Raw genomic sequence first — 25,574 nt, 5'->3', positions numbered from 1 at the left:
TTAAGAAAAAGATGGTGAAAGATATTTTCTACGAAAATATCTTTTAAACTACTTGTTTTTAAACTACTTGTTTCAGTTTTGCACAGGATTGGCTAGCTACCAAGAAAGATAAAATTAAAACTTACTTTCACTTACCTTTCAGTCCCACCCCGTTTTTTGCAGATTTTATTACTATTTTTGTTTTGTTAAAGTTTTAATATTTGCGATCCACTTTGCAATCATAACTGCCCACTGTTTAACCAAAGTTCTGGATATAAAATGGAGAGAAACCTCAGAAGACCTTTAACACAGCTTCCTCAAACTTCTATCCTGGTTGGCTAAATTTCACTAACTTCATTTTTCAAGGAAGGCTCCCAAGTTCATTTGAGTTTACAGATGAATGTCTGCTGCTTTCGTGCCTGAGTGCCAGCTTCACTGGACATAATGTTCGTGTTCACATTTTCATTCTCTCGAAGATACTGTTCCACTGTTCTCAGACATTCGATGTTTCTACAAAGTCTGAGGCAAGCCTAGGTGTGTCTTTCTTGATTTTCCTGCCTTTTCAGCACAATTCTTTAAGCTTTAAGTTCAACACCTTAACCAGATGTGCCTATGTCCAATATCACACATCAGCTTTTCCTGGTGTACACAGTGTGCCTTTGGATCTTTAAATTCAGTTTTTCACTCACACTGGCAAATTTTTCTTCTATTACATCTCTGAATACTTTTCTGATCCACTATTGGGCCATTTACTGAGACAATCATTATTCTGATGTTGGACTGTTTTTGTCTTTGTCCCCTTATCTATCATCATCTTTTCTCCAAAATCTACAATCTCTTAAAATTTTTCCTCCACATTCACTCTGATTACCTCAAAGCCTTTCCTTCAGGTCAATAAGTCAATTTTCGGCCACTGAATAGGTAATGTACTATCTACATTTATTGACTTAACTTTACAATATCTCTTCCAACCTCATCATAGTATATTAATTTGCCTTTAAAAGCTAGAATTTTATTGAATTCACAGTCTATAGTGTGAAGCATTTCCAGAGTTCCCTTCAGGTCTCTGGATATGTTTTCATCTAGATTGGGATCTTGGTCTGTCTTCTGTACGTTCTACTCCTTTCCTTCATTTTTTACTATAGTATATTTGAACAGTTGCAATGCTGTTTTTTTTCACTGTGTTTATGCTAATACACAGATAGCTCTGTCCTGCTGTGAAGTAGATGAATTCTCCGAAATCCCTTTCCCACCTTTATCTGGGAACTTTAGTTCCTATGAGATACAGGGCTGGGTTCTGCTTTCTAGACACTTTGCAGTGGCCTACACAGTGGGAAGGGAAAGAGCTGGCTGGGCACAAGCTTTGCCCTCTCTTCTGGGATTCTGTCACACCAGGGCCCATGAACTGAAGCTAGAAAGGCATCCCTCTCCTGTGGATCCTGGATAATGCTTTTAACTCAGCAAGATTTTGCCCTAAAAATGGATGTTGGGTAACAACTGGAGAGGCAAGATATGGGATCTGGTTCTACTCCACCATCTTTACCCAGGAGTTAATCCACTTGCTTAAGAAAAGCTTCTCTTGAGAATAAAAGCTATCTGATATCACCAAAAATTGTTTTAGTATCTCCTGTATAATTAGAAGATAAACTTTCTGAATACATGAACCTCACCAATTATCAATGTGGATTCAAATACATAGCTATCCTCTTTGAGAAGTATGAAATACAGACGTACAGTTAGATATTTGCACTCGAAGTCCTAAACTTGGGTTTTGTTCTAATAGGCAAGAAAAAAAGGAATACAGACCTCGACTGAAGGTACGTCCTGCTTCTCAGAACATACGTCTTCTTTAGACGCTTTGTGAATCTTCTTTTCTGAAGCAGACCTTGTGTCAACCTTTTTCAAAGTTTCACAATTGTCTACTTCATTCTTGACAGGCACTTGCTGGTTATTCCCTTGAATAAATAAAAATGATTCAATTTCTAGCTAATTATTTCCATTCACATTCCCCATAGTTAAATCTTCTTCCTACACCAAACAATCTCATTTGATTTAATGAGATTTAGACTTAAGGACTGTTTTGATATCCACAATGCTCTAGAAATTTATTTTGCTTACAGGTGAAAATGTACTTATATTAAGAGTTTTACAAACAGTCATTAAAAGAGGTCATGGGAAGAAAGAGCAGGGGGCACACCATTATTCATAGCGGCATTATTCATGAAAGTCAAAAGGTAGAAACAACCCAAACGTGCATGGACGAATGGAAGGATAAACAAAATGTGGTAAATACCATGGAACGCCATTAGGAATGATTCACTGTGCTACAGTGTGAATATAATTAGCATTACTGACCTGTACACACAAAAATGGTTAAGATGAGGGAAAAAAGGAATGACGTTCCGACACATGACACAACATGGATGAACCTTGAAGACATTATACTGAGTGAAATAAACCAGTCACAAGACAAATATCGTGTGATCCTATCTGTTTGAGGGACCTAGAGTCATCAAATTCATCGAGATAAAAAGTAGAATGGTGGCTCCCAGGGGGTGCGGGGACGGAGTACGGGTAATTATTGCTTAATGGGTACGGAGTTTCTGTTTGGGATGATGAAAACGTTCTGGAAATGGATGACATGATGGTTGTACCATGATGTGAATGTACTTAATACCACCGAGCTTTACAATTTAAAATGGTAACTTTCAGGTTCTACATACTTTACCACAATTTTTTTAAGTTAGGGGAGGGAGAGAGGGAGGTAAGATCTTGGGTTCTGGTCATGACTCAGGCACGAATTAGTTTTACTAATCAGAAGTCAGTCTCTTAAGCTCCCTGAGCTCCAGTTTCCTTATTTATGAAATGACAATACCACTTCCTCTGCCTACCCTGACTGACTGTTATGGAGCTGCAACCAGAACAGACAGAAATATAAAGGGTCACCACCAAGAGACACATGAACTGCTGGAGGGCAGGGCCTTCTCCTGCAGGAAACGCCCACCTGCCCTGGGAACAGCACCCGCGGGGTGAGAACCAAGTGCGAGACAATCACGCTGGCAAGGTCTGCACCGGCAGGAACCACATGTGAAACGTGACCTTTCCTTTTTTTTTTCAAGTGACGTAATTCCTAAGTGTATTTCCTCTTCTATCTTTGACTTTGACGTATGGTCAAACAGACTTCAACCCCATCGTAACTGGGTTCAGTGATCTAATATGAATCAGAAAGGATTTCAGTACCTTCCCCTTTTTTCTTTAACTGAAAATCCCTCACGACACCTTGGCCGTCTGAGAAAGTGTAGATGCCTACGGTGCAAATACATCATAGCAGAGCAGGCTGCCGGCTCCCATCCGGCCCTGCTGAGGGGCCTGGGGCTGCACGAGGCTCTCAACCCAAAGACAGGAGGGGTCAAACGCCCTCCAGACCCTGCAATCCTGAAGCTACAAATCAAGCTCACTCAAAGCAAGATGCATACATTTCAACAATGATGCTTAAAAGGTAAGCATTCTTTTATTTTGTTAACGGAAAATTATGTAAATATTACGTAGCCATAAAAATGCTGGGGAAGCATAAATTCCTCTGCAACACAGATTGGGTGTGAGACGCCCACAGAGGAAACCATCCAGGACCGCGAATGAGCCAGGAAAAAGCCAAGAGCAAGGGAGACAGGGGTCCAAACAGAAAAAGACATCATAAACAAAGACATCACTTCAGATGCCGGAAGCCATCGGTATGAACGGAATATAGATATTCTCCTCCAAAAATGTGCTGTGACTTTCCTAGGGTCTTAATTCATGAGAAAATGGTTTTCTTCAGGCCAAGAATCGCACTAAAAGTATTAGCCATCAAAGTTTCTTAGGAAGGATCCAAATTTAATATCCAACACTAAACTACCCCCTAAAAAGGGATAAAGCACAGACTCTCCGAAAATTACTAATGCCTATTGTGGGGGCCAAGAATTAGGACCAACAATAAAATGAACTCAAATTCAGCCTTTGAGAAATTCTATCACGACAATATTCAAGAATTCAGAAATACCGTGAGCGTACACTTCATTTAAAAAATGGAGCCATCCCGTGGCATCCTACTAAGTGTGCTTACTCACAGCATTATACACTCTTCTGCCATTTATCTCACGGAGTAGGAGTATTTGAGCCACAGAGATAACAAAACAAATACAAGAACAGGAACAAGTTAACGGGCCAGAATCCTGCTTGGATTTCTACTGAATCAAATCTAATTGTATGATATATTTTGAGTAAACCACTAGATCTTCATTTCCGGTTACTAGTATCTGTGCAAATGAGACTATTTTTTGAATTTCTGCAAATATTGGTATTTCAGAAATTTTGGAGGTATCTATCTAATTCAGTGAAAACTTTCATGTGCTATTAATTTCAAGGTTTTAGGGTATTATTAAATTTAAAAGTTCATTATCCTTTACATTATTATAAGCAGAAACAACGAAAAAATTGCTAACTATTCCTGAGGCCAGAAGCAATTTGCCTCTAGCCCTAATTCTAAGTCTGTATTATTTTGATCATATAATGAAAAAATAACAGTTATAAACAGTTTGAAAAGAGACAAATTTCACCTTACATGACACATAAAGCCCTGCTGTTGTCAGAGCATCAAGAGACTCTGGACCATGTAACACATGCTTGGAAGGCGTCGCTGTTTCAAGGTTGTTTGACAGGCTGATGCCAAAAAACAAGTCAAGAGACTGCATTTCTATCAGGAATTTTAATTTATGATTTACTACAGGCCTCTCAGGAGGAGGCAGGAGAAAGAGCAGGAAAGGGGTGACACATTTTCTGTTATTCAGAAAACACTCTGTTTCTCCACAACAACGGTGAGCACGTAGCCAGAGCCATTAATATACAGCCTGGAAGATTTCGTTCTCACACAAGAAGTTACCCTCAGAAAAAAAAAATTGTCTCAGAATAAGAAAAGGCCCAGTGCTTCAGGCATCTCCAGGAGTTCTGGAGGGTTCGGGATGCCATTTCAGGCACTCTCAGGAGAAAGGTCACCTCCCCAGTCCCCCTTCCCAAAGGCAGTCTTGTCACTAGACCTGGTTCTAAGAACGTCTGTGTACTTTGGGAGAATGGCTAGAATGTGGCACAGACACTGACTGGTTTCAACTGAGTGAGTGGAAGTTCCCGAGGGGCCATCGGTTCAGCTCGCAAGACTGAAGCTGTTTTCTTCAGATTCTAGAAAGGATCTTAAAATGGAAACACAAAGTGAAATTCTTTTCAAAATAAGAAAAGAACTGATGCTCAAAGTTGGAAGGGAAAACTTGGAAGGTTCTTACGTTTTTGGTTTTCTCATTCTTGAGTGTCCTTTACACCCTGTGACCCCCTGCCTGTCGCCATCTGCCAGCTTATTACAATGCTTTCCTTCAAATTCTGACAAAGGAACCCTGAACCCTCAATATGACCAAAAGACTCCGTATCTTACCTTCAAACTACAATTTGCTTCCCCTAAATTTCTCAGTCCTTTCTTATTTTTAAAATTCTCAATTCTTTAAAATGTTTAAATTGTAAATTGACGGCAGGCCGCTTGTTTACTTTTTAACCTCTTTGATATTTTCCTAGAACAGTGATGTAAAAACAGTCAGAACCAAATACATGTCAGTGAATGGATTTCCCTGTGAGGAACCTCCTGCTGACAGATTAATTCTGGCGAGAAATACAGGGCTGCAAATTAGCACCTTTGAATTTGCTGGTATGAACATGGTGGAAAGCCAAAGTTCTTTCATCAAATCTTATGTGATCTGACCAGCAATCACCCTGATACTGCTTAACAGGCTGACAAGTCAGCTAAAGAGCAGTTTTAAAAAAATTCTTGAAGTGAGAGATTGGTTTTCATTTAAAGCATCATAAGCATACCAGTCATCTGTACAGGGAGGAAAGGTTCGGGGCGGGTTTGCCATCTACAATGATACAAGCAAACCCTATGTTTGTGGGTTCCCTTGTTCAATTTACTCACACTTGCTGAAGTGTTATTAGATACTATATGGTCATCCAGGCTCAACTACGGGCATTAAACAGCATGTACTGGACAAGAGTATCCAGGAGCACCAAGTCGAATCCTCTGACCCCCCCGGCATTACATGGCTGGCCCACGCCCTTCAAAGAGCTCTGAGGCAGCAGAAGGCCTTCCCATCCACCCGCCCACAAGGCCACAGCCCTTGCGTTCTGCAGGCACATCTACCCAGATGTCTGATGGATGCCCTGGACCACAGAAGACGCACTTCTGGAGGAGCAAGTCCCTCAAACAAGTCTGACTTGAAGTTTGTGTAAAGTCAGCCTATGCCAAATACTGTCCTCAGGCCTAAATGACACATGAAACAAGAGAAAAACCCAGCTAGACTCACTCCATAATTTCACCCTTTCACAAGAGTTTTGTAGTCTGGGCCCTAGACAGTGTCAGGACAGAAATGGATGAACAGACACCCCTCTGCCCCGCCATCAACACCCTCAGACAAGGAATGCTGCGACTTCATGGAGATCTGGTAGAGGCTTCATCCAGGGGGCGCACTCACACACTGGGGGAGAGGCCGTGGGGATAGCTGGCCCTGCAAACAGGAGTCCTCTTCAAGCGCGCGCACTGCTGCCAGGGAAATGGCACCAACAGGGAGGAACAAGGGGCACTGGGAGTGATGCACAAATCGCCCAAACCATGTTCTACTCAGAGGACCCTGCCTTCCTTTTGAATTAGAAACGTCCTTTGATGGAACATTTAAAATTCAGGTTGGTATTTTCCCTACTAAATGCATCAAGCTCATTAGAATCAGCCAATCTATTAATACAATCTTCTCTACAATACCAAGGAGTGAAAAATATGTTATTTATATTTAGATGTTTCAAATAAGATCAAAGGTAACTGATTCTTCCAGATTAAAAAGTGTCAAAAAGCTGACTCTTAATGGGAGTAGAAATGTGCTTATCGAAATGATCAGGATAAACACACAAAAATAAGCACAGGCTCTTATGCCAGAAGCCAGAGGGATCAGTTAAAGATTTAATGACAAATGTATGTGTAGGTAGGCTTCCTAGTCTAGTTTTGCTTGCATTTTTATTAACTGCGTTTGCTGCGAGAGAACATCTACCTTCTTTTAACCAAGGAACACGACCAGAGAAGAACCAGGGAGAAGGAGCATGCAATGGTGGCAGCTGTTACATAGAGAGAGTTGTTAAGTTTTGTTCCATCAGAAACATGTCATAGACTGATTGATTTCTGCAAACAGTCTGAAAAGCCAAGATAAAAGATACTTCGGGGGCTTCCTTGGTGGCGCAGTGGTTGAGAGTCCGCCTGCCAATGCAGGGGACGCGGGTTCGTGCCCCGGTCCAGGAAGATCCCAGATGCCGCGGAGCGGCTGGGTCCGTGAGCCATGGCCGCTGAGCCTGCGCGTCCGGAGCCTGTGCTCCGCAACGGGAGAGGCCACAGCAGCGAGAGGCCCGCATACCGCAAAAAAAAAAAAAAAAAAAAAAAGATACTTCGGAAGAGGTGTCCATAAATTCCAACAATACAATATGATATTCACATCATTCTAATGAATGGACTGAAAAAAGTAAACTTCTTAACCACGATGCTCTAAAAACTTGGTGTCCCGTCCTAAACTTTCCTTCTTAGAAATGGTATTTCAACATTTAGACCTTTGCTAATAAAACTTTGTGTGTGAACTAAAAATTCAGCGGCCACAGTTCAAACTAAAGTCATAGATGAGAACAAATTCCACTAAGAACAGACTGGAGACAAACAAGAGAGAAGAGTCACCAAGGAGGATGGAAAAATTACCATTATTTTTCCTGGAAATTTCTGGCAAGTCTGACTGGCACTGAGGTGAATTTCTCGGCAAGTGATTTTCAGGTAGTTTCTTAGGGGTCTTCAGAGGACAGACCTCTCGCTCCTTGAGCTCGGCTATGTTTTCTGAAATCTGAAGGTCCGTTTCCTTAGGAAACATACATGTCTGTACTCCCTCCTTCACGTGACACTCGGAAGAAGTATTACTGACAGCAATTGCGTTTTTCAGTGTGTTTTCTTCTTTACTCAGTAAGTTTTGGGGAAGAGTTAGATTCTTCTGCAGGTTGACGTTTAGGCCACCTGTGTACTTGAGGCCCACCCAGGTCTCGCCCATCCCGGCAGGGCAGGCGTCCTCTTTAGCAGCAGCCAGGGAGCCGCCTGGGGCCGAGGCCTGCTTGTCCTCTGCGGGGGCGCTGGTACTGCCGGCGACGGCTGCACTGGCTTTGTGTTTCCCGTAATAGACCGAGCACTTGTGCTTTTTCTGCGAATGGCTGTAGGTGGCCGGGCTCCTCTTCGTCGCGTTCTGGATCCTGCTCTGCGGGGGGTTTACCGGAAGACAGCTTTTCCCTCGACCTTTATCAGAGGGGCTGTAGGTATCGAGAAAGTTCTTGCAATTGCTTCTGGATTTAAGAAGAAAAACATTTAACATAAAGGCAAACCAAGTAAACCTCTCCCTCTCTGTTTCTAACTCCATGAGAAAGAAGGAGCAGTCTGGGGTACACCAAGGAGCTCTCACCTTTCGTGCTCCCAAAGCTCCAGGAGTTTAATAAACTAAGTCCTTACGTGAAGGCTACCTTATAGTGAAAGAAATGGTGCAGCTGTCACAACAGTGACTTAAAGAAAACGGTACTGAAACAAATTTGGAACCAAAATGTATATGACCTTAAAATAAAATCAGAAATGAGTCATACCAAAGGTGAGAACCCTCTCCCCACACTACAAGAATTCTTACTTGTGAGAATGGGAGCTGATTACATCCATCGGACTATTGCTTTGCTGTGAAGAGGAGCTGGCATTCTGCCTCTGTCTCGTTTTCACGAACTCCATCAGAATGTACTGTGCTTGTTGGAAGGCTATTAAAATCACACCCAACAGGGACAAACTGAGGACGAAAGCAACGGGGTTCATTACTGCCCGGTTGTGACTGGCATTAAAAAGACTAGCTCACTAACACAACATTGTAAATCAACTATATGCCAATAAAAAAAAAAAAAAAAAAAAAGACTAGCTCTACAGAAGAGCGGTGAATCAATCGATGGGAAAAGTCTAAAGAAATGCTATTAAGATTCCGTATCTTATGGATATGGAATGACTCCATAATTTCTGACATCTCTTAAAGATTCAAAAAAACTGTTTCTGAAAATGTGAATATTTATAATTCTGACATACCAGTTCAATTTTTAAAGACATTTCCAGGATAAAATCACATTTTAAAGGGTCATTCTAGTCTTCTAATCTCAAACTGCCGTTGCACTGAGCTAATAACACATCCTATGTCACAGATGATGTTCATATATCCTAAATGTTACGTATAACATTCACATCTTCCACCGGGACGGCCAATGAACATATATGGAACACAACTGTCCATTACACTCCTAGGTCCTATGACTCTCCTACAATTAGTTTAGAGAATAGTAAATTCTCTTCAAGCATACCAGGAACTACTTTGTCTACTTCACGAATGTCAAAATTCCACTCAATTCATATGCTTTGATCCCACCGGGCAATATACATTTCCAGCAACTCGGCTGGATGGCGTCTCCACTCAGTGAGGGAGGAACAGTGGAGAAGGTGGCAGCTTACCTGACAAAGAAGACGGTGAGCCTCCAGAACGACTCCTCCCAGCTGGGTCCCGGAACCACGTCCGCACACAGAGGCAGCAGGTGATGAGGGAGGGTTACGTTGAGAGTGAAGCGAAACTCCAGGTCTGCCGCGGTGGCCAGAGTCAGCTCGCGGATGACCCAGGAAGAGGTGAAGTCTGGAGTAAACCTGACAGCAAGAGGCATCTTTACGAACTTTGATGGTTTTAATTTTAGGCACAAAACAGAATAATCATAATGGCAGCAGAATTTCTTACTTCTGCAAGATAAATACTAACATGAAAACAACTCAAGACGTCTTACCAATGAAAAAAAGTTTTTCCCCACAATATAGTAAATGTGACCCCAAACTGAAATGAGGTTAAAGTCCAGTGCTCACACAATGCTGATGTCCCGGGATGTGTTGGGGTCCAAGGAAAACTGCTGACAGTCTAGAACTTCAAATCCATAACCTTGGCAATTATACCCATTAATTTTCAGAGATGTCACAGTTATAGGAAGTGGTCCGATATTCTCAACCTTAAAGTTCTTTGTAATTGATAAAATTTGCTTGCTGTCTTTCAGTTCTAGTGAGGATGAAAAGTGATATTTAGTACAGATGAACTGAAAAATTTATTTAAAATAATTTACTGAATCAACATTTACTGAATCCACAAACCATGATCTACATGATTAAAATGTAAAAAAAAAATTCAATACAAGCTCAAAGTATGATTCCTAGCTAAATTCTAGAACGGTTCTAGATTCTACTACCAGAATATGATAAAAATACTTAACTAGTCAAGGTTTTTCTTAAGTTAAGTGATCTGCCTACGTACCCAAAGTAACCCAAATCTCTTCTTTGTTCTTTTACTGATTAAAGGTTAAGGTGAAAAGTTTATTCTTCTCAGAAGCTTAATAGTTTGGATTTACCACGAGCCACCATGCACCCTGTGCTCCGGGAGCCTCATTCACACCCGACAGGACCAGTTTGGAGGGTGTGTGTGCTTCTGTGTAAAACCATCATGGACACTAGAAACACAGTTCAAACTCCCATTACATGAAGAGGTAGTAAATAGTTAAATCCTTGCAAATAATGAGAGCACATTTCATGTTGGGAGTTTAAAAAAGGAAGAAGTATCGATTTTTAAAATATTCCTATAAATTTATAACCCACAATTTATTCCATATTAGGACTAACATTTTATCTGGTTCTACGGTTTATACTCCTCCATAACTCTAACTTTCCAGGCAACTCTAAACTATTGAATGAATGAGTGAATGAATGAATGAAAAAAAATGAACACTTTGATGAAGATTTTGAATGCAAAATGGCCAGTCTTTTCAAACTCAGTGCTCATTTAGCATAGTTTTCTAAAACAAAAAAATTTACAATCAGGCATTAAAATAGCTCTACAAATTATCCAATGGCTTCACCAATCAGTTTTCTCCACAGGAAACATACTGTTACACTAAAATGCTTTCAGTGTGTTCCTGAAATTAAAAATAATAACAGGAAAACAAGACAGAATTTACCAAAAACATTCTACATCTATTGTTTTACTTTTGGCTTAGTTCTTAAGGAAGTTCTTGGAACTAATATAAATAGTTTAAAAGCATTTAATTTAAATACATGTAAAACTTAGAATTTTCTAATGGAACACTTAAACACATTTCTAAATCTGCACTGTCTGATACAGTAGCCACTAGACACATATGGCTACTTAAATTTAAATTAAATTTAAATTAAATAAATTTAAAAATTGAGTCTTTCAGTCACACGAGCTATATTTTAAGCACTCATTAGCCACATGTAGCGAGTGGCTGCCGTACTGGACAACACAGACGTAGAACATTTCCATTACTGCAAAAGGGTGGTTAGTTCACCTTCAGCCTTCTCTCTACTTATCATTTTGGTGTGATTTTTTAGGATTAGGTAACTGATAACCAAATTAACAGTTTCACACTATTTATCTTAAATATTTGACACTCTACTGGTAACTTAACATTATACTTTCCCCCCCATACCTATTATTTAAGTTGGGTTAAATATCTAAGGCTATTGTTTCTAATCAAGTGGTACCAGCCTACATATGCTCAAATGTTTGCCTGATTTCATTATTAGCATCAATACAATGAATTTACTGTAAATTTTTAAAAGAATCTTCTCATATCTCCTTTTGCTCTTGGCTTTGGCCCCAAGCCTGTCCTGTCCGAGTGCCACACACACAGACCACACACACGGACCACACGCAGGGACTCACGTCTCCGGCAGCCCATCAGTGTGGACTCGGGCACCTTAAAGCGCAGTGAACCTCCAGTGCCAGGAAGTCTCCCGCCCACCTTCAGTAGCTCTCTTGCTCCAAATCCTTCCACGCCAATCATGTCGATAACAGTCAAGTTATTCCTACAGAGAAAGGAGATGCAACTAAAAATGCACTGCAATCGAGGTGTCGCAAGATACAATGAACTTGAATTGAAAAACAAAATTTTTTAAGTTTTGAGGAAAAACTCAGTTGAAATAGTGTGGCATCTCCCGCCATCTCAGAGCACAGAAACTGCCAAGCCCGGCGGCGTCAAGGCAAGCTGAGTGGGCAAGAACCAGCAAATGACCAGGATCGCTCTCCAGTTTCCACCCGAGAATGGAAACCTATATTTTTCTAACCGGGCACCAGGGTGGTGATCAGACCTCCAAGAGACAAAAAGTGAAGGAGTAAACTGGGGGGCCACAAAGAAACATTAACAAATTTAGACAAATTGATAAAAATTGTGTATAGGGTGAATTAAGGAGTTTTCATAGTAACTGTGACTGTAAGAAATTCTCCCTTAGGGATAATTCTAGAAATGAAATCCTATCCTACCTTTCGAACCAAAGATTTAAAATAGCATCCTACAAATAGCATGTATCTACTCAAGTTCTTATCAGTCAAATAGTAATTCAGACTAGCTTTTGCCTTTTCATGAACTGAAATCAGGATTCCTAGGATGGAAAGTTCAGTGGAAATGATGTTTAAATGATGCAGACTGTACTGAAAGTCAGTTGCCATTAAGGTAAACCCTAGAAGCAAAATACACTGAGATATCTTTACACCTTCATCTAAAGGATTAAAACCTTTATTGAACCACTTAAAAGCCTTTAAAGTGATGTTAGATGAGTGATACTGTTTACAGAAAAATGTGGTGTCTCTCAATACAGAAACCACCAAAACTAAATTAACTACTATAAAAAACTGAGACTTTCTTTTCAAGCCTGGCACAGCTTAAGCTGGGATGAGGTAAAGCTTATCTCTACACTTCCCATGACCTTAGTTCTTCAACAGAGAACGGGTTTAAAAGGACACACGTTGTCAGCAGGGCACTAAAATGCTTACTAGAACATTAGTTATTAGTTTGTTCTAGTCAGCATTACTTAAAATGCTTAACAAAACAGTCTCTTCTTTTAATTTAATTTTTTATTGGAGTATAGATGATTTACAATCTTGTGTTAGTTTCTGCTGTACAACAAAGTGAATCACTTATACATATACATATATCCACTCTTTTTTAGATTCTATTCCCATATAGGTCTTTACAGAGTACTGAATACAGTTCCCTGTGCTTAGTTATCTATGTGGCAAATCTTTGATATAACACCAATATTCAACAAGTGAAGTCTCCTGAAGGTTCTTTATGATGTGAAATCTGAAACTATATTAATGAATTTTCATAGTTTGTTACATTAAAATCCAGTGGTCTATCTTGCACATTTTACCAGGGATGATTTTTGGATTATCATAATTAGTTATTTGGAAAAGACTGTTCACTGTGATATGTAGATCTTCCCAATGCTGACAAATTTCATTATACTTATAAAAATCACATTTGTTAATATCCTCACTATGGTTAATAGAAAAGTACTTTAAGTACTGAGAAGCTGTGAAGCTCACAGTGGCAGATACAAGTTTTCCAAAACTCTACTTTTCATGCGAATGCTCAAATTTTATCATTGGCAACAAACACTACCCTTGAAGTGACAGGCTCACTTTGTTCATTTTCAGGAAAATGTTTGCCAAGCACCTGAATCTGAAACCACCACAGTTTTTCTGCTAATCATCCTTTCAAGTAAAAATGGTGTTCCATGAAAAAGAGTGGCTAATTCAGCTTATAATTCAAACAGTCGCCAACGTATTTTTCTTGGAGACAACCATGGATGCAGTTATGAGTGCTTTATGGGTACTTCTTTTTTTGGCAGGGGGCGTGTATAGTTGTTTTACAATGAACAAGCAGACTCTTTTAAGAACTTTATCTTAGTGCATTTTCTTTTTAGCAGCACTCACTTGCAGAAGAACAAACTCATAGATTAAAGGAAGTCCTGAATAAGAAAGTCTTTTGCCAACTGGAATGACACTGGAAAAGCTTAAAAGATATATATAACTAAAACGTCATTAATGAAAAAATTAAATTTGTGTTAGAAGTCTCACCAATGCAGAGAGAGCTTCAACAGAGATCTGTAGTTACTGTAAATTTTTGAAAGAAGACTCAATAAAGAGTAAAGAGGAAAAAAAAAATTCAGAATGAAAAACATTTAGCTGCTTAAATCAGCTGGCAATAATTGTTCATTTAGAAGGAAGGAAAAGAAGTAAAACAAGCCAGTGGGCTCAACTAAGGACTTTTTCCATTGCCCTTTGGGGCTACAGAGAATTCCAGAAGCAAGAGAGACATGAGAACAGTGTAAATCCAAACACCACGGAATGAAAACATATATGGCAGCGTTTCAATTATTCTTCTGAGCTGAGGACAGAAAAGTAAGTGTGGATGTGTGTGTGTGTGTGTGTTCACGTGTATGCTCTGCCCTCTGTGACGGTGTTTGAGATGCCGCGGGAAGGGTACCACCGCCCTTGGCGAGGTGGGTACACGCTCCCCACGGTACAAGGCAGGAACCTGACACACAGGAGGCCTAAGTGCGGAGCCTCAGGGAGCCGCTCTCCTCAGCCACTGCCTCTCCTACCCTTGGACACAGCTCATCACTGAGGGCCTGAGTGAGTCAACGTCACCTCTTAGCTAAAGAGATTCTTGAGAGAAAGAGAGTCAGCCAGCCAATGAGAAAGGGACACACCTACCGGATTAGGATGAGGGAGGTGACTTTTCCATAGTCAGCTGGCGTGAAAACTACACCAACCCTTTTCCTTTCCAAAGGTTGCAAATGTAAGTGGAGGATGCCAAACCTGGATTCCTCAGAATGCACACCCTGCAAGTCATTAATAAATGCAATTAACTCCTACAGAACAAGATTCCATCTTCATTAAAATGCATAAACATGACTGCTGTTTCTTTAACGTCTGGATCTGACCACCCAAATCAACCTGTGGAACTTGTTTACTGCGAGAGTTCACACCCATCAAAAGTTCCTGAGCCCGGCTGAGAAGCAGAGGCAGAGGTTGCAGGACAACCTGACATGGAGGCTGAAAAGGGGACTTGCCGCCTGGACCAGATGGGAGCTGGGGCTACAGGCCTTTGATGCAAAGATGCTTTGGATGTAAAACATTACTGAGAAAACAGAGCAATAGCCTCTGCTTGAATGCTACAGGGATCTGACCAAACCACATGTCCACTGCTGAACAACCCTAAATTCTCTTTAAGTTTATAAACAAACCATCTTTATTTAGTTTCTCCATTTAGGAGAAAGATCTTTATTTATTCATATCCTCCTTTATTCTCCCCAAGATTTCTTACTTTCTCTGAATAAATTTTGTGTTCTAAAGTTAATATTCAAGATTTAGTTCTTTGGGCTTCCCTGGTGGTGCAGTGGTTGAGAGTCCACCTGCCGATGCAGGGGACATGGGTTCGTGCCCCGGTCCGGGAGGATCCCACATGCCGCGGAGCGGCTGGGCCCGTGAGCCATGGCCGCTGAGCCGGCGTGTCTGGAGCCTGTGCTCCGCAACGGGAAAGGCCACAACAGTGAGAGGCCCGCATACCGCAAAAAAAAAAAAAAAAGATTTAGTTCTTCATCATTGTGGTAGACTTTCCCTCTTTCCAATGTTTTCTCTAGCTCCTTCTCACTAAAAATAATTTATTAATTCTTTAGAACTGTAACCATGTAGTCTACATAATATTTCTCTTTTCTATATTTTTAGTTTTTAAATTTGTTTTATCCCTCAGTTATTGCTCGCATTTCCCATACTATCTGAAAGAAGAAATAGTGATGGTATTTGATTCATTTTCATTAAAATTATAAACTTCATGAAGTTTATAATTCATTACAACTTCATTATACACATATGAATGTTGAAAAAAAGCTGCCAATTTAGGGTATTAAAAGCATAATAACAACAGCACCAATTATTAAATAAAATAGTTCTTATATGCCAGACTCTGGAATATAATTAGGTATATAAAATGCTAAGCATTCTATAAACCTATGGAATCTTCAAACATTATTATGAGTTTGAAGGAGAAGACCTGGAGAGGTTAAATAATTTACCCAGGACTACATGGAGGAGCCTGGATTTGGAACTTTGAATGTCTAATTCCACATGCTCTTAACCAAAGGAACCGCATTTCTAAAAATAAACCAACAAAAATGTAGGCCTTTCTTATATGGCAAAGAATTCTAATAAGAATTTTAAGTTAAATTTGTAGTGTCTCAGAGACATTGATACTGACTATTCTTTCTGTCAGTGTAATAAATTAACAATAGTGATATCTCCTTTGTCACAAAAGGTATAACATTCTCGGGGGAAATCTTCAATCACAGATTAAAAACTTTTTGCGAGTTCCACCATTTGTTTAAATCTGAATAGAACACTGACATGTAAAAGAAACTGGCATTATTTTTGGAATTTCAAGTTACATGTGGTTAAATAGTCGTGGGACAAAATACCTGTCAGCATTTTGGACTCATTTACCTCCCAACAGTCCTGGGAGACTGCCTGGTGAAGAGAAGAATGAGAGGGACAGGGCAGGACAGGCTTGCTAACACAAGACCCTGCTGCCTAGACCACTGACAAAGGGAAAGGAACGTTACTGCTTGCGTGTTTCTTACTATAAATAACTCTCTGTTAAAAATCCACTTAAAAGCTTGCTTTGATTCGTTCTAACTCACAGTTGGAGGCTATCTGTGGCCCCCCTCTTTCAAGTTAATCTACAGCCAACAGTGTATCTTTGGAGGGTTATGGGTAGAGAAAGAAGAAAATACCCAAGGCATTTGAATACATGTGTGTATTAGAACCACAGTGACATGCATATGTGTGTCTGTGTATTTTTTTAAGAGATGCTTCATTTTTAATTGGTCTCAAGCACAGAATACCAGTGACGCACAGAACGACTGCGTGAAAACTCAGAAAGCAGGCTGCCAGTCCCCAGTTAAGCAATGTCCTCGTCACGTGGCATGTTTACTCCCTCCCTGGGTATAATTTATGCGAGACCTCATGAGGGCCCACAGGCTCAAGACTCCCAGGAATCCTTTTTTATAGAGCAGGTGACTATCACAGAAACTGGGTGATCTGCTAAAAACATGAAGCCAGTTTAGTAAGAGAAGATTTCTTTTTAACGTATTTGTTTTTACCTTATCTTGCCCTTAAAAGAATTTGATGGGGCCAAGGAATCTTAAGACAATTATAAATTCTGGGATCTCGGGTTTTATGGTTTTCTACATAGCTCTGATTCAATTGTTATTTCCTCACTCACATGAATCTAAATGATCAAATTAAAATGATTTACAGGCTCACATGAACCATGGGCTCCTGCTGCATTAGTTAATTGGAAAAAGCTGCTATGTATACTTAACTCCTAGAATATAAAAATAGAGAGCCACACATATTACATAAAGACACTTGAAACACAAATCAGTGAGGCCCATATGCTACGTGTCTAGTTGGTCAGCATTCTTTTTTCTGTTTAAAGATGGCATCCTACCCGGTAAGGGCAAGCTTTGGTGAGCTGGAATTCACTCGTTGTGAAATTAATCATCTGCACATCGGTGCCAAACCTATAAAGAAAAAAAATGTTTAAAATAGCATTCAGATCACCAAGAGAGAAAGAAGAACATACGTGTGCACATAGATACGTATGCATTTGTTTGCACACAGACACAATTCACCCCAACCTGTCACTCCTGTGTCCCAGCCCCCCACGCTGTACCAGGCATGTTGTAAGAGCTCAATAAATATTGTTGAATGAATCATGTTGGCAGCACAGAATGTAAAGAATCATATGGTGACAGAAGCTCCCAACATGAAGCAATGTTTTTTTCCCCAGATGGTTCACAGCTATGGAACCTGATAGGAAGTGACTCTCAGTCATGGACCGTTCTATCTCCCAGTGGACATCTGGCCACATCTAGAGACACTTTTGGTTGCTGCAGCTGGGGAGGTCCCACTGGCATCTACTGGGTGGGAGCCAGGAATGCTGCTAAACATCCTTCAAAGCACAGAACGCCTCTACCCCCACCCCAAACAGAGACTCATGTGGTCCAAAACATCAGGAATCCTGAAGCTGAGGCCCAGGGATGAGCCAGAAGAGGAAACATGCTAAGTGAAACTGTGACTACTGTGCAAAAATAAGATGTAACGGACGTGAACTATGATCATATTTTGTATAACAACACTAGGTTAAAACACACTGAACCACTAAACTCATTTCTTGTGTTGCCCAGAGGTCACTGTGATTTCAATTCTAAATTTTAGGAGTACATGTGAAAAATCATGATTGTAAAGGTTCCCTGACAAGAAAAGAATATTCTGCTGGGCCCTGGACTTGACATGGTAACATTCAAGACCCACACAGTACCCAGAACTGGGAATTGTCCTCAGGGGTCTGCACTGAGGAGACGGGGGCTGTGGTCACAGGCTGATCCCATGCACACCCACACACAGGTCCCAGGGAAAACGCAAAGGACGTTAAATAATTCTGGGTCTTAACAGGACCTCCCAACACCCCGTGAGAGGTCTCCACCAGCTGGGCATTACCATTTGTGCAGCAGGCGCGTGGCAGCCTCGGGCTTCGGGTACAAGGAGACAGGCAGGAGCTGCAGGGAGACTGGCCATGAGGAAGGGTTCTTCACCACAAAGTACTTCACCTAGACGTGCAGAGAAGAGAGTCAGACCCCAGGGAAGGCAGAACCACTCCTGAGATGCCCCTGCAAAAGTGCATCACCTGCATCTAACCACGAACGATCACCCAGTCAACTCCTCTCCCCTCTGAACTTCAAACTCACTCACTCCTACTGAAGCCCGTGTTAGTCAGGATGTTCTCTGTTGTTGCAGTTGAATACTTTCTTAGCTGATAGATTCTGAACTGAATACAGACTTCATAAAACGTGTTTGTTTTAAGCACTTTCAGTCTGTTCACGAGTTTTACCCCTTACTTTGTTCTTCTGACACCTCCCTCCTAAAAGCACTGAATGGCATACGTGCGTCACTTAATTTCAACTAATTTTGGTTCTAAAACAGTATCTCAAGGTGGCGATACTCTGATAACATAAAAACCCAAGAGCTGGGGTGAAATGAAGAGATGAAAAGACGCAGGACTCTCACCACGCTGTTCCTCAGGGCAGTGGCACTGAAGTTTATCACGAGGCCAGCCTCCGGGATCAAGCGAGGCAGAAAGAGAGCAAAGGGTTCGGACTCCTTGGATTTCTTCGAGTGGGCAAACCGAGTCATGCCTAAAACGTTCCTCCTGTGTAATTCGTAAACAAAGAAATTATGAAAAATAATTTTGACAGAAAAAAAGGAAATCACTTCCACTAAGAGGAACAAGGGGATCTTGGAAAAAAATGATTTATTTGGGGCCTGGGTGACACAAACTACAAGATGATCCTGGAAGGTCCTGTTTTACTAGAGAGCAAGGAAGTGCTCAAAGAATGACTGGCACACAGCGCTCCGATCAGGCAAATCTGGGACAAGTCAGCATCAAAAATAATAATGGTGGTAAGGACCAAAGAATCCATAGTGAAGCTCAAAAAGAGTGTAGAATGAACAAAATAATTAGAAACATCACCATTTTTGCAGCCATCCATTCAACAACTGATCCCAGGCAAGGATTATCAATGGATGCCAAAATCATGGGGTGAAACATTCTTAGGGAACAGGAAATGTACATGGTCTTGAATTATCATAGCACATATTACGTATTAATTGCAAAAGGAAAACTATCTACAATGGAGAGAGTCCAATGATTCAACTGAGCAATGTCAATAATGGGACAAATTGACATTTATGTCCCTCCCTCAGGTGATGAAATGATAAGGACACAACACCGACCAAGTAATTAGTACTCTTCCCCGAAATGCTCAACAGGAATGTAAACTTGAAGAAGCAACCCCCAAAAAATCCAACGTGTTGAATGTTCTGTAAGACAACTGGCTAGGACGCTTTAAAACACTGACACTATGAAAGACGAAAAAAAGTGCAGACACTAGTCTGAAGAAAATTAAGGAAACATGACAACCAAATGTAATGCATGGTCCTTGAATGGACTCTGGATTTTAAAAAAGGAAAAAGAGAGGAGGGACCTTCAAGATGGCAGAAGAGTAGGACGTGGAGATCACCTTCCTCCCCACAAATACATCAAAACTACATCTACACATGGAACTGCTCCTACAGAACACCTACTGAACGCTGGCAGAAGACCTCAGACCTCCCAAAAGGCAAGAAACCCCCCACGTACCTGGGTAGGGCAAAAGAAAAAAGAAAAAAAACAGAGACAAAAGAATAGGGATGGGACCTGCACCAGTGGGAGGGAGCTGTGAAGGAGGAAAGGTTTCCACACACTAGGAAGCCCCTTCACTGGCGGAGATGGGGTGTGGGCAGGGGGGGAAGCTTCAGAGCCATGGAGGGGAGCGCAGCAACAGGGGTGCAGAGGGCAAAGTGGAGAGATTCCCACACAGAGGATCGGTACCAACCAGCACTCACCAGCTCGAGACGCTTGTCTGCTCACCCGCCGGGGCACATGGGGGCTGGGAGCTGAGGCTCCGGCTTCGGTCAGATCCCAGGGAGAGGACTGAGGTTGGCTGCGTGAACACAGCCTGAAGGGGGCTACTGTGCCACAAGTAGCCGGGAGGGAGTCCAGGAAAAAGTCTGGACCTGCCTCAGAGGCAAGAGACCATTGTTTTGGGGGTGCGTGAGGAGAGGAGATTCAGGTAACCGCCTAAACGAGCTCCGGAGATGGGCATGAGCCGTGGCTATCAGCTCGGACCCTAGAGATGGGCATGAACCGCTAACACTGCTGCTGCTGCCACAAAAAATTCTGTGTGCAAGTGCAGGTCACTATCCACACCCCGCCAGGAGCCTGTGAAGCCCGCCACTGCCAGGGTCCCGTGATCCAGAGATAAGTTCCCTGGGAGAACACACAGTACGCCTCAGGCTGTTGCAACGTCACGTCAGCCTGTACCACCGCAGGCTCATCCCGTGTTCGAAGTATAACTACTATACTCCTCCCTCCCCACCCCCGGCCTGAATGAGCAAGAGCCCCCTAATCAACCACTGCTTTATCCCCATCCTGTCTGGGCAGGAACAGATGCCTGAGGGTGACCTATAAGCAGGGGCAGGGCCAAAATCAAAGCTGAACCCCAGGAGTTGTGCAAACAAAGAAGAGAAAGGGAAATCTCTCCCAGCAGCCTCAGGAGCAGCGGATTAAATCCCCCCAATCAACTTGATGTACCCTGCATCTGTGGAACACCTGAATAGACAGCGAATCATCCCGAAGTTGAGGCAGTGGACTTCGCGAGCAATTGTAGAGTTGGGGTTGGCAGTCTGCGACTGATTTGTTTCTGATTTTTATGCTTACCTTACTATAGTTTTTAGCACTTGTTAACACTGGGGGATTTGTTTATTGGTTTGGTTATTCTCTACTTTTCTTTTTATTATTTTTATTTTTGATTTTAATAATTTTTGAAATTATTTATTTATTCTTTTCTTTCTTTTGTCTCCCTTTTCTTCTGAGCCATGTAGCTGACAGGGTCTTGGTGCTCTGGCCTGGTGTCAAGCCTGAGCCTCTGAGGTGGGAGAGCCAAGTTCAGGACACTGGACCACCAGAGACCTCCTGGACCCATGTAATATCAATTGGCATGAGCTCTCCCAGAGATCTCCGTCTCAATGCTAAGACCCAGCTCCACCTAATGGCCAGCAAGCTCCAGTGCTGGATGCCCCATGTCAAACAGCTAGTAAGACAGGAACACAGAGAGGTTGCCTAAAATCATACTAAGTTCACAGACACCCCAAAATACACCACCAGACGCAGTCCTGCCCACCAGAAAGACAAGATCCAGCCCCACCCACCAGAACACAGGCACCAGTCCCCTCCACCAGGAAGTCTACACATCCCACTGAACCAACCTCACCCACTGGGGGCAGACACCAGAAACAATGGGAACTACAAACCTGCAGCCTGCAAAAAGGAGACCCCAAACACAGTAAGTTAAACAAAATGAGAAGACAGAGAAATATGCAGCAGATGAAGGAGCAAGGTAAAAACCCACCAGACCAAACAAGTGAAGAGGAAATAGACAGTCTACCTGAAAAAGAATTCAGAATAATGATAGTGAAGATGATCCAAAATCTTGGAAACAGAATGGAGAAAATACAAGAAACATTTAACAAGGACCTAGAAGAACTAAAGAGCAAACAATGATGAACAACACAATAAATGAAATTAAAAATACTCTAGAAGGAATCAATAGCAGAATAATTAAGGCAGAAGAATGGGTAAGTGACCTGGAAGATAAAATAGTGGAAATAACTACCGCAGAGCAGAAAAAAGAAAGAAAAGAATTGAGGACAGTCTCAGAGACCTCTGGGACAACATTAAACGCACTAACATTCGAATTGCAGGGGTCCCAGGAGAAGAAGAGAAGAAGAAAGGGTCTAAGAATCCCCATAAGGTTAACAGCTGATCTTTCAGCAGAAACTCTGCAAGCCAGTAGGGGGTGTCAGCACATACCTAAAGTGATGAAAGGAAAAAACCTACAACCAAGATTACTCTACTCAGCAAGGATCTCACTCAGATTGGACGGAGAAATTAAAACCTTTACAGACAAGCAAAAGCTAAGAGAATTCAGCACCACCAAAGCAGCTTTACAACAAATGCTAAAGGAACTTCTCTAGGCAGGAAACACAGGAGAAGGAAAGGACCTACAATAACAAACAATTAAGAAAATGGTAATAGGAACATATATATCGATAACTACCTTAAATGTAAATGGATTAAATGCTCCCACCAAAAGACACAAACTGGCTGAATGGATACAAAAACAAGACCCGTATATATGCTGTCTACAAGACACCCACTTCAGACCTAGGGACACATAAAGACTGAAAGTTAGGGGCTGGAAAAAAATATTCCAGGCACATGGAAAGCTAAAGAAAGCTCGAGTAGCAATTCTCGTGTCAGACAAAACAGACTTTAAAATAAAGACTATTACAAGAGACAAAGAAGGACACTAGATAGTGATCAAGGGATCAATCCAAGAAAAAGATATAACAACTGTAAATATTTATGCACCCAACACAGGAGCACCTCAATACATATGGCAAATGCTAACAGCCATAAAAGGGGAAATCAACAGTAATACAATCGTAGTAGGCGACTTGAACAGCCCACTTTCACCAATGGACAGATCATCCACAATGAAAATAAATAAGGAAACACAAGCTTTAAATGACACATTAAACAAGATGGACTTGATATTTATAGGACATTCCATCCAAAAAATATATACTACACTTTCTTCTCAAGTGCTCATGGAACATTCTCCAGGATAGATTATATCTTGTGTCACAAATCAAGCCTGGGTAAATCTAAGAAAATTTAAAGTGTAACAAGTATCTTTTCTGACCACAATACTATGAAACTAGATATCAATTACAGGACAAAAACTGTTAAAAATACAAACACATGGAGGCTAAACAGTACACTAATAAATAACCAAGAGATCACTGAAGAAATCAAAGAGAAATAGAAAAATACCTAGAAACAAATGACAATGAAAACACAATGACCCAAAACCTATGGGATGCAGCAAAAGCAGTTCTAAGGGGGAAGTTTATAGCACTACAATCCTACCTCAAGAAATAAGAAAAATCTCAAACAACCTACACTTACAACTAAAGCAATTAGAGAAAGAACCAAAAAAACCCAAAGTTAGCAGAAGGAAAGAAATCATAAAGATCAGATCAGAAATAAATGAAAAAGAAATGAAGGAAATGATAGCAAAGATCAATAAAACTAAAAGCTGGTGCTTTGAGAAGATAAACAAAATTGATAAACAATTATTAGCCAGACTCATCAAGAAAAAAAGGGAGAAAATTCAATTAAACAGAATTAGAAATGAAAAAAGAGAAGTAACAACTGATTCTGCAGAAATACAAAGGATCATGAGAGATTACTACAAGGAACTATATGCCAATAAAATGGACAACCTGGAAGAAATGGACAAATTCTTAGAAAAGCACAACCTTCTGAGACTGAACCAGGAAGGAATAGAAAATATAAACAGACCAATAACAAGCACTGAAATTGGAAGTGTGATTAAAAATCTTCCAACAAACAAAAGCCTAAGACCAGACGGCTTCACAGGCGAATTCTATCAAACATTTAGAGAAGAGCTAATAACACCTATCCTTCTCAAACTTTTCCAAAATATAGCAGAGGGAGGAACACTCCCAAACCCATTCTACGAGGCCACCATGACCCTGATACCGAAACCAGACAAAGATGTCACAAAAAGAGAAAACTATAGGCCAATATCACTGATGAACACAGATGCAAAAACCCTCAACAAAATACTACCAAACAGAATCCAACAGCACATTAAAAGGATCATACACTATCATCAAGTGGGGTTTATCCCAGGAATGCAAGGATTCTTCAATATATGCAAATCAATCAATGAGATACACCAAATTAAGAAACTGAAGGATAAAAACTATATGATAATCTCAATAGATGCAGAAAAAGCTTTTGACAAAATTCAACACCTATTTATGATAAAAAAAAACTCTACAGAAAGTAGGCATAGAGGGAACCTACTTCAACATAATAAAGGCCATATTTGACAAACCCACAACCAACATTGTTCTCAGTGGTGAAAAACTGAAACCATTTCCTCTAAGATCAGGAACAAGACAAGGTTGCCTACTCTCACCGTTATTATTCAACATAGTATTGGAAGTTTTAGTCATAGCAATCAGAGAAAAAAAAGAAATAAAAGGAATCCAAATCTGAAAAGAAGAAGTAAAACTGTCACTGTCTGCAGATGACATGATACTATACTATAGAATCCTAAAGATGCTACCAGAAAACTACTAGAGCTACTCGAGCTACTCAATGAATTTGGTAAAGTAGCAGGATACAAAATAGTGCATAGAAATTTCTTGCATTCCTATACAGTAATGATGAAAAATATGAAAAAGAAATTAAGGAAACACTCCCATTTACCGCTGCAACAAAAAGAATAAAATACCTAGGAATAAACCTACCTAAGGAGACAAAAGACCTGTATGCAGAAAACTATAAGACACTGATGAAAGAAATTAAAGCCAATACAAACAGATGGAGAGATATACCATGTTCCTGGATTGGAAGAATCAACATTGTGAAAATGATTATACTACCCAAAGCAATCTACAGATTCAATGCAAACCCTATCAAACTACCAATGGCATTTTTCACAGAACTAGAACAAAAAATTTCACAGTTCGTATGGAAACCCAAAAGGCCCCAAAGAACTAAAGCAATCTTGAGAAAGAAAAACGGAGCTGGAGGAATCAGGCTCCCTGACTTCAGACTATACTACAAAGCTACAGTAATCAAGACAGTATGGTACAGGCACAAAAACAGAAATATAGGTAAATGGAACAGGATAGAAAGACCAGAGATAAACCCACACACATATGGTCACCTTATCTTTGATAAAGGAGGCAAGAATATGCAATGGAGAAAAAACAGCCTGTTCAGTAAGTGGTGCTGGGAAAACTGGACAGCTACAAGTAAAAGAATGAAATTAGAACACT

At 40.8% G+C, this 25,574-nt stretch overlaps 1 protein-coding gene across 1 annotated transcript in view; it reads right to left on the bottom strand.

The window, feature by feature from the left end:
* Positions 1-25,574, bottom strand: part of TMEM131L (transmembrane 131 like) — a 160,323-nt gene that overhangs the window by 24,016 nt on the left and 110,733 nt on the right. The window contains exons 17-26 of the mRNA XM_060012170.1: positions 19,101-19,242; positions 18,534-18,643; positions 17,482-17,554; positions 14,688-14,815; positions 11,853-11,995; positions 9,989-10,175; positions 9,593-9,778; positions 8,739-8,888; positions 7,781-8,406; positions 1,786-1,934 (exon numbers count right to left, since the gene is read on the bottom strand). Of these exons, the coding sequence (XP_059868153.1) occupies positions 1,786-1,934; positions 7,781-8,406; positions 8,739-8,888; positions 9,593-9,778; positions 9,989-10,175; positions 11,853-11,995; positions 14,688-14,815; positions 17,482-17,554; positions 18,534-18,643; positions 19,101-19,242 (1,894 nt within the window). The remainder of the gene's footprint in view (positions 1-1,785; positions 1,935-7,780; positions 8,407-8,738; positions 8,889-9,592; positions 9,779-9,988; positions 10,176-11,852; positions 11,996-14,687; positions 14,816-17,481; positions 17,555-18,533; positions 18,644-19,100; positions 19,243-25,574) is intronic.

Source organism: Delphinus delphis, chromosome 5 (assembly GCF_949987515.2).
Source record: "Delphinus delphis chromosome 5, mDelDel1.2, whole genome shotgun sequence".
In the NCBI taxonomy this organism is placed as follows: Eukaryota; Metazoa; Chordata; class Mammalia; order Artiodactyla; family Delphinidae; genus Delphinus; species Delphinus delphis.
Note: the sequence above shows the minus strand (reverse complement) of the source record. Positions and strands in the feature narration are given on the sequence as shown.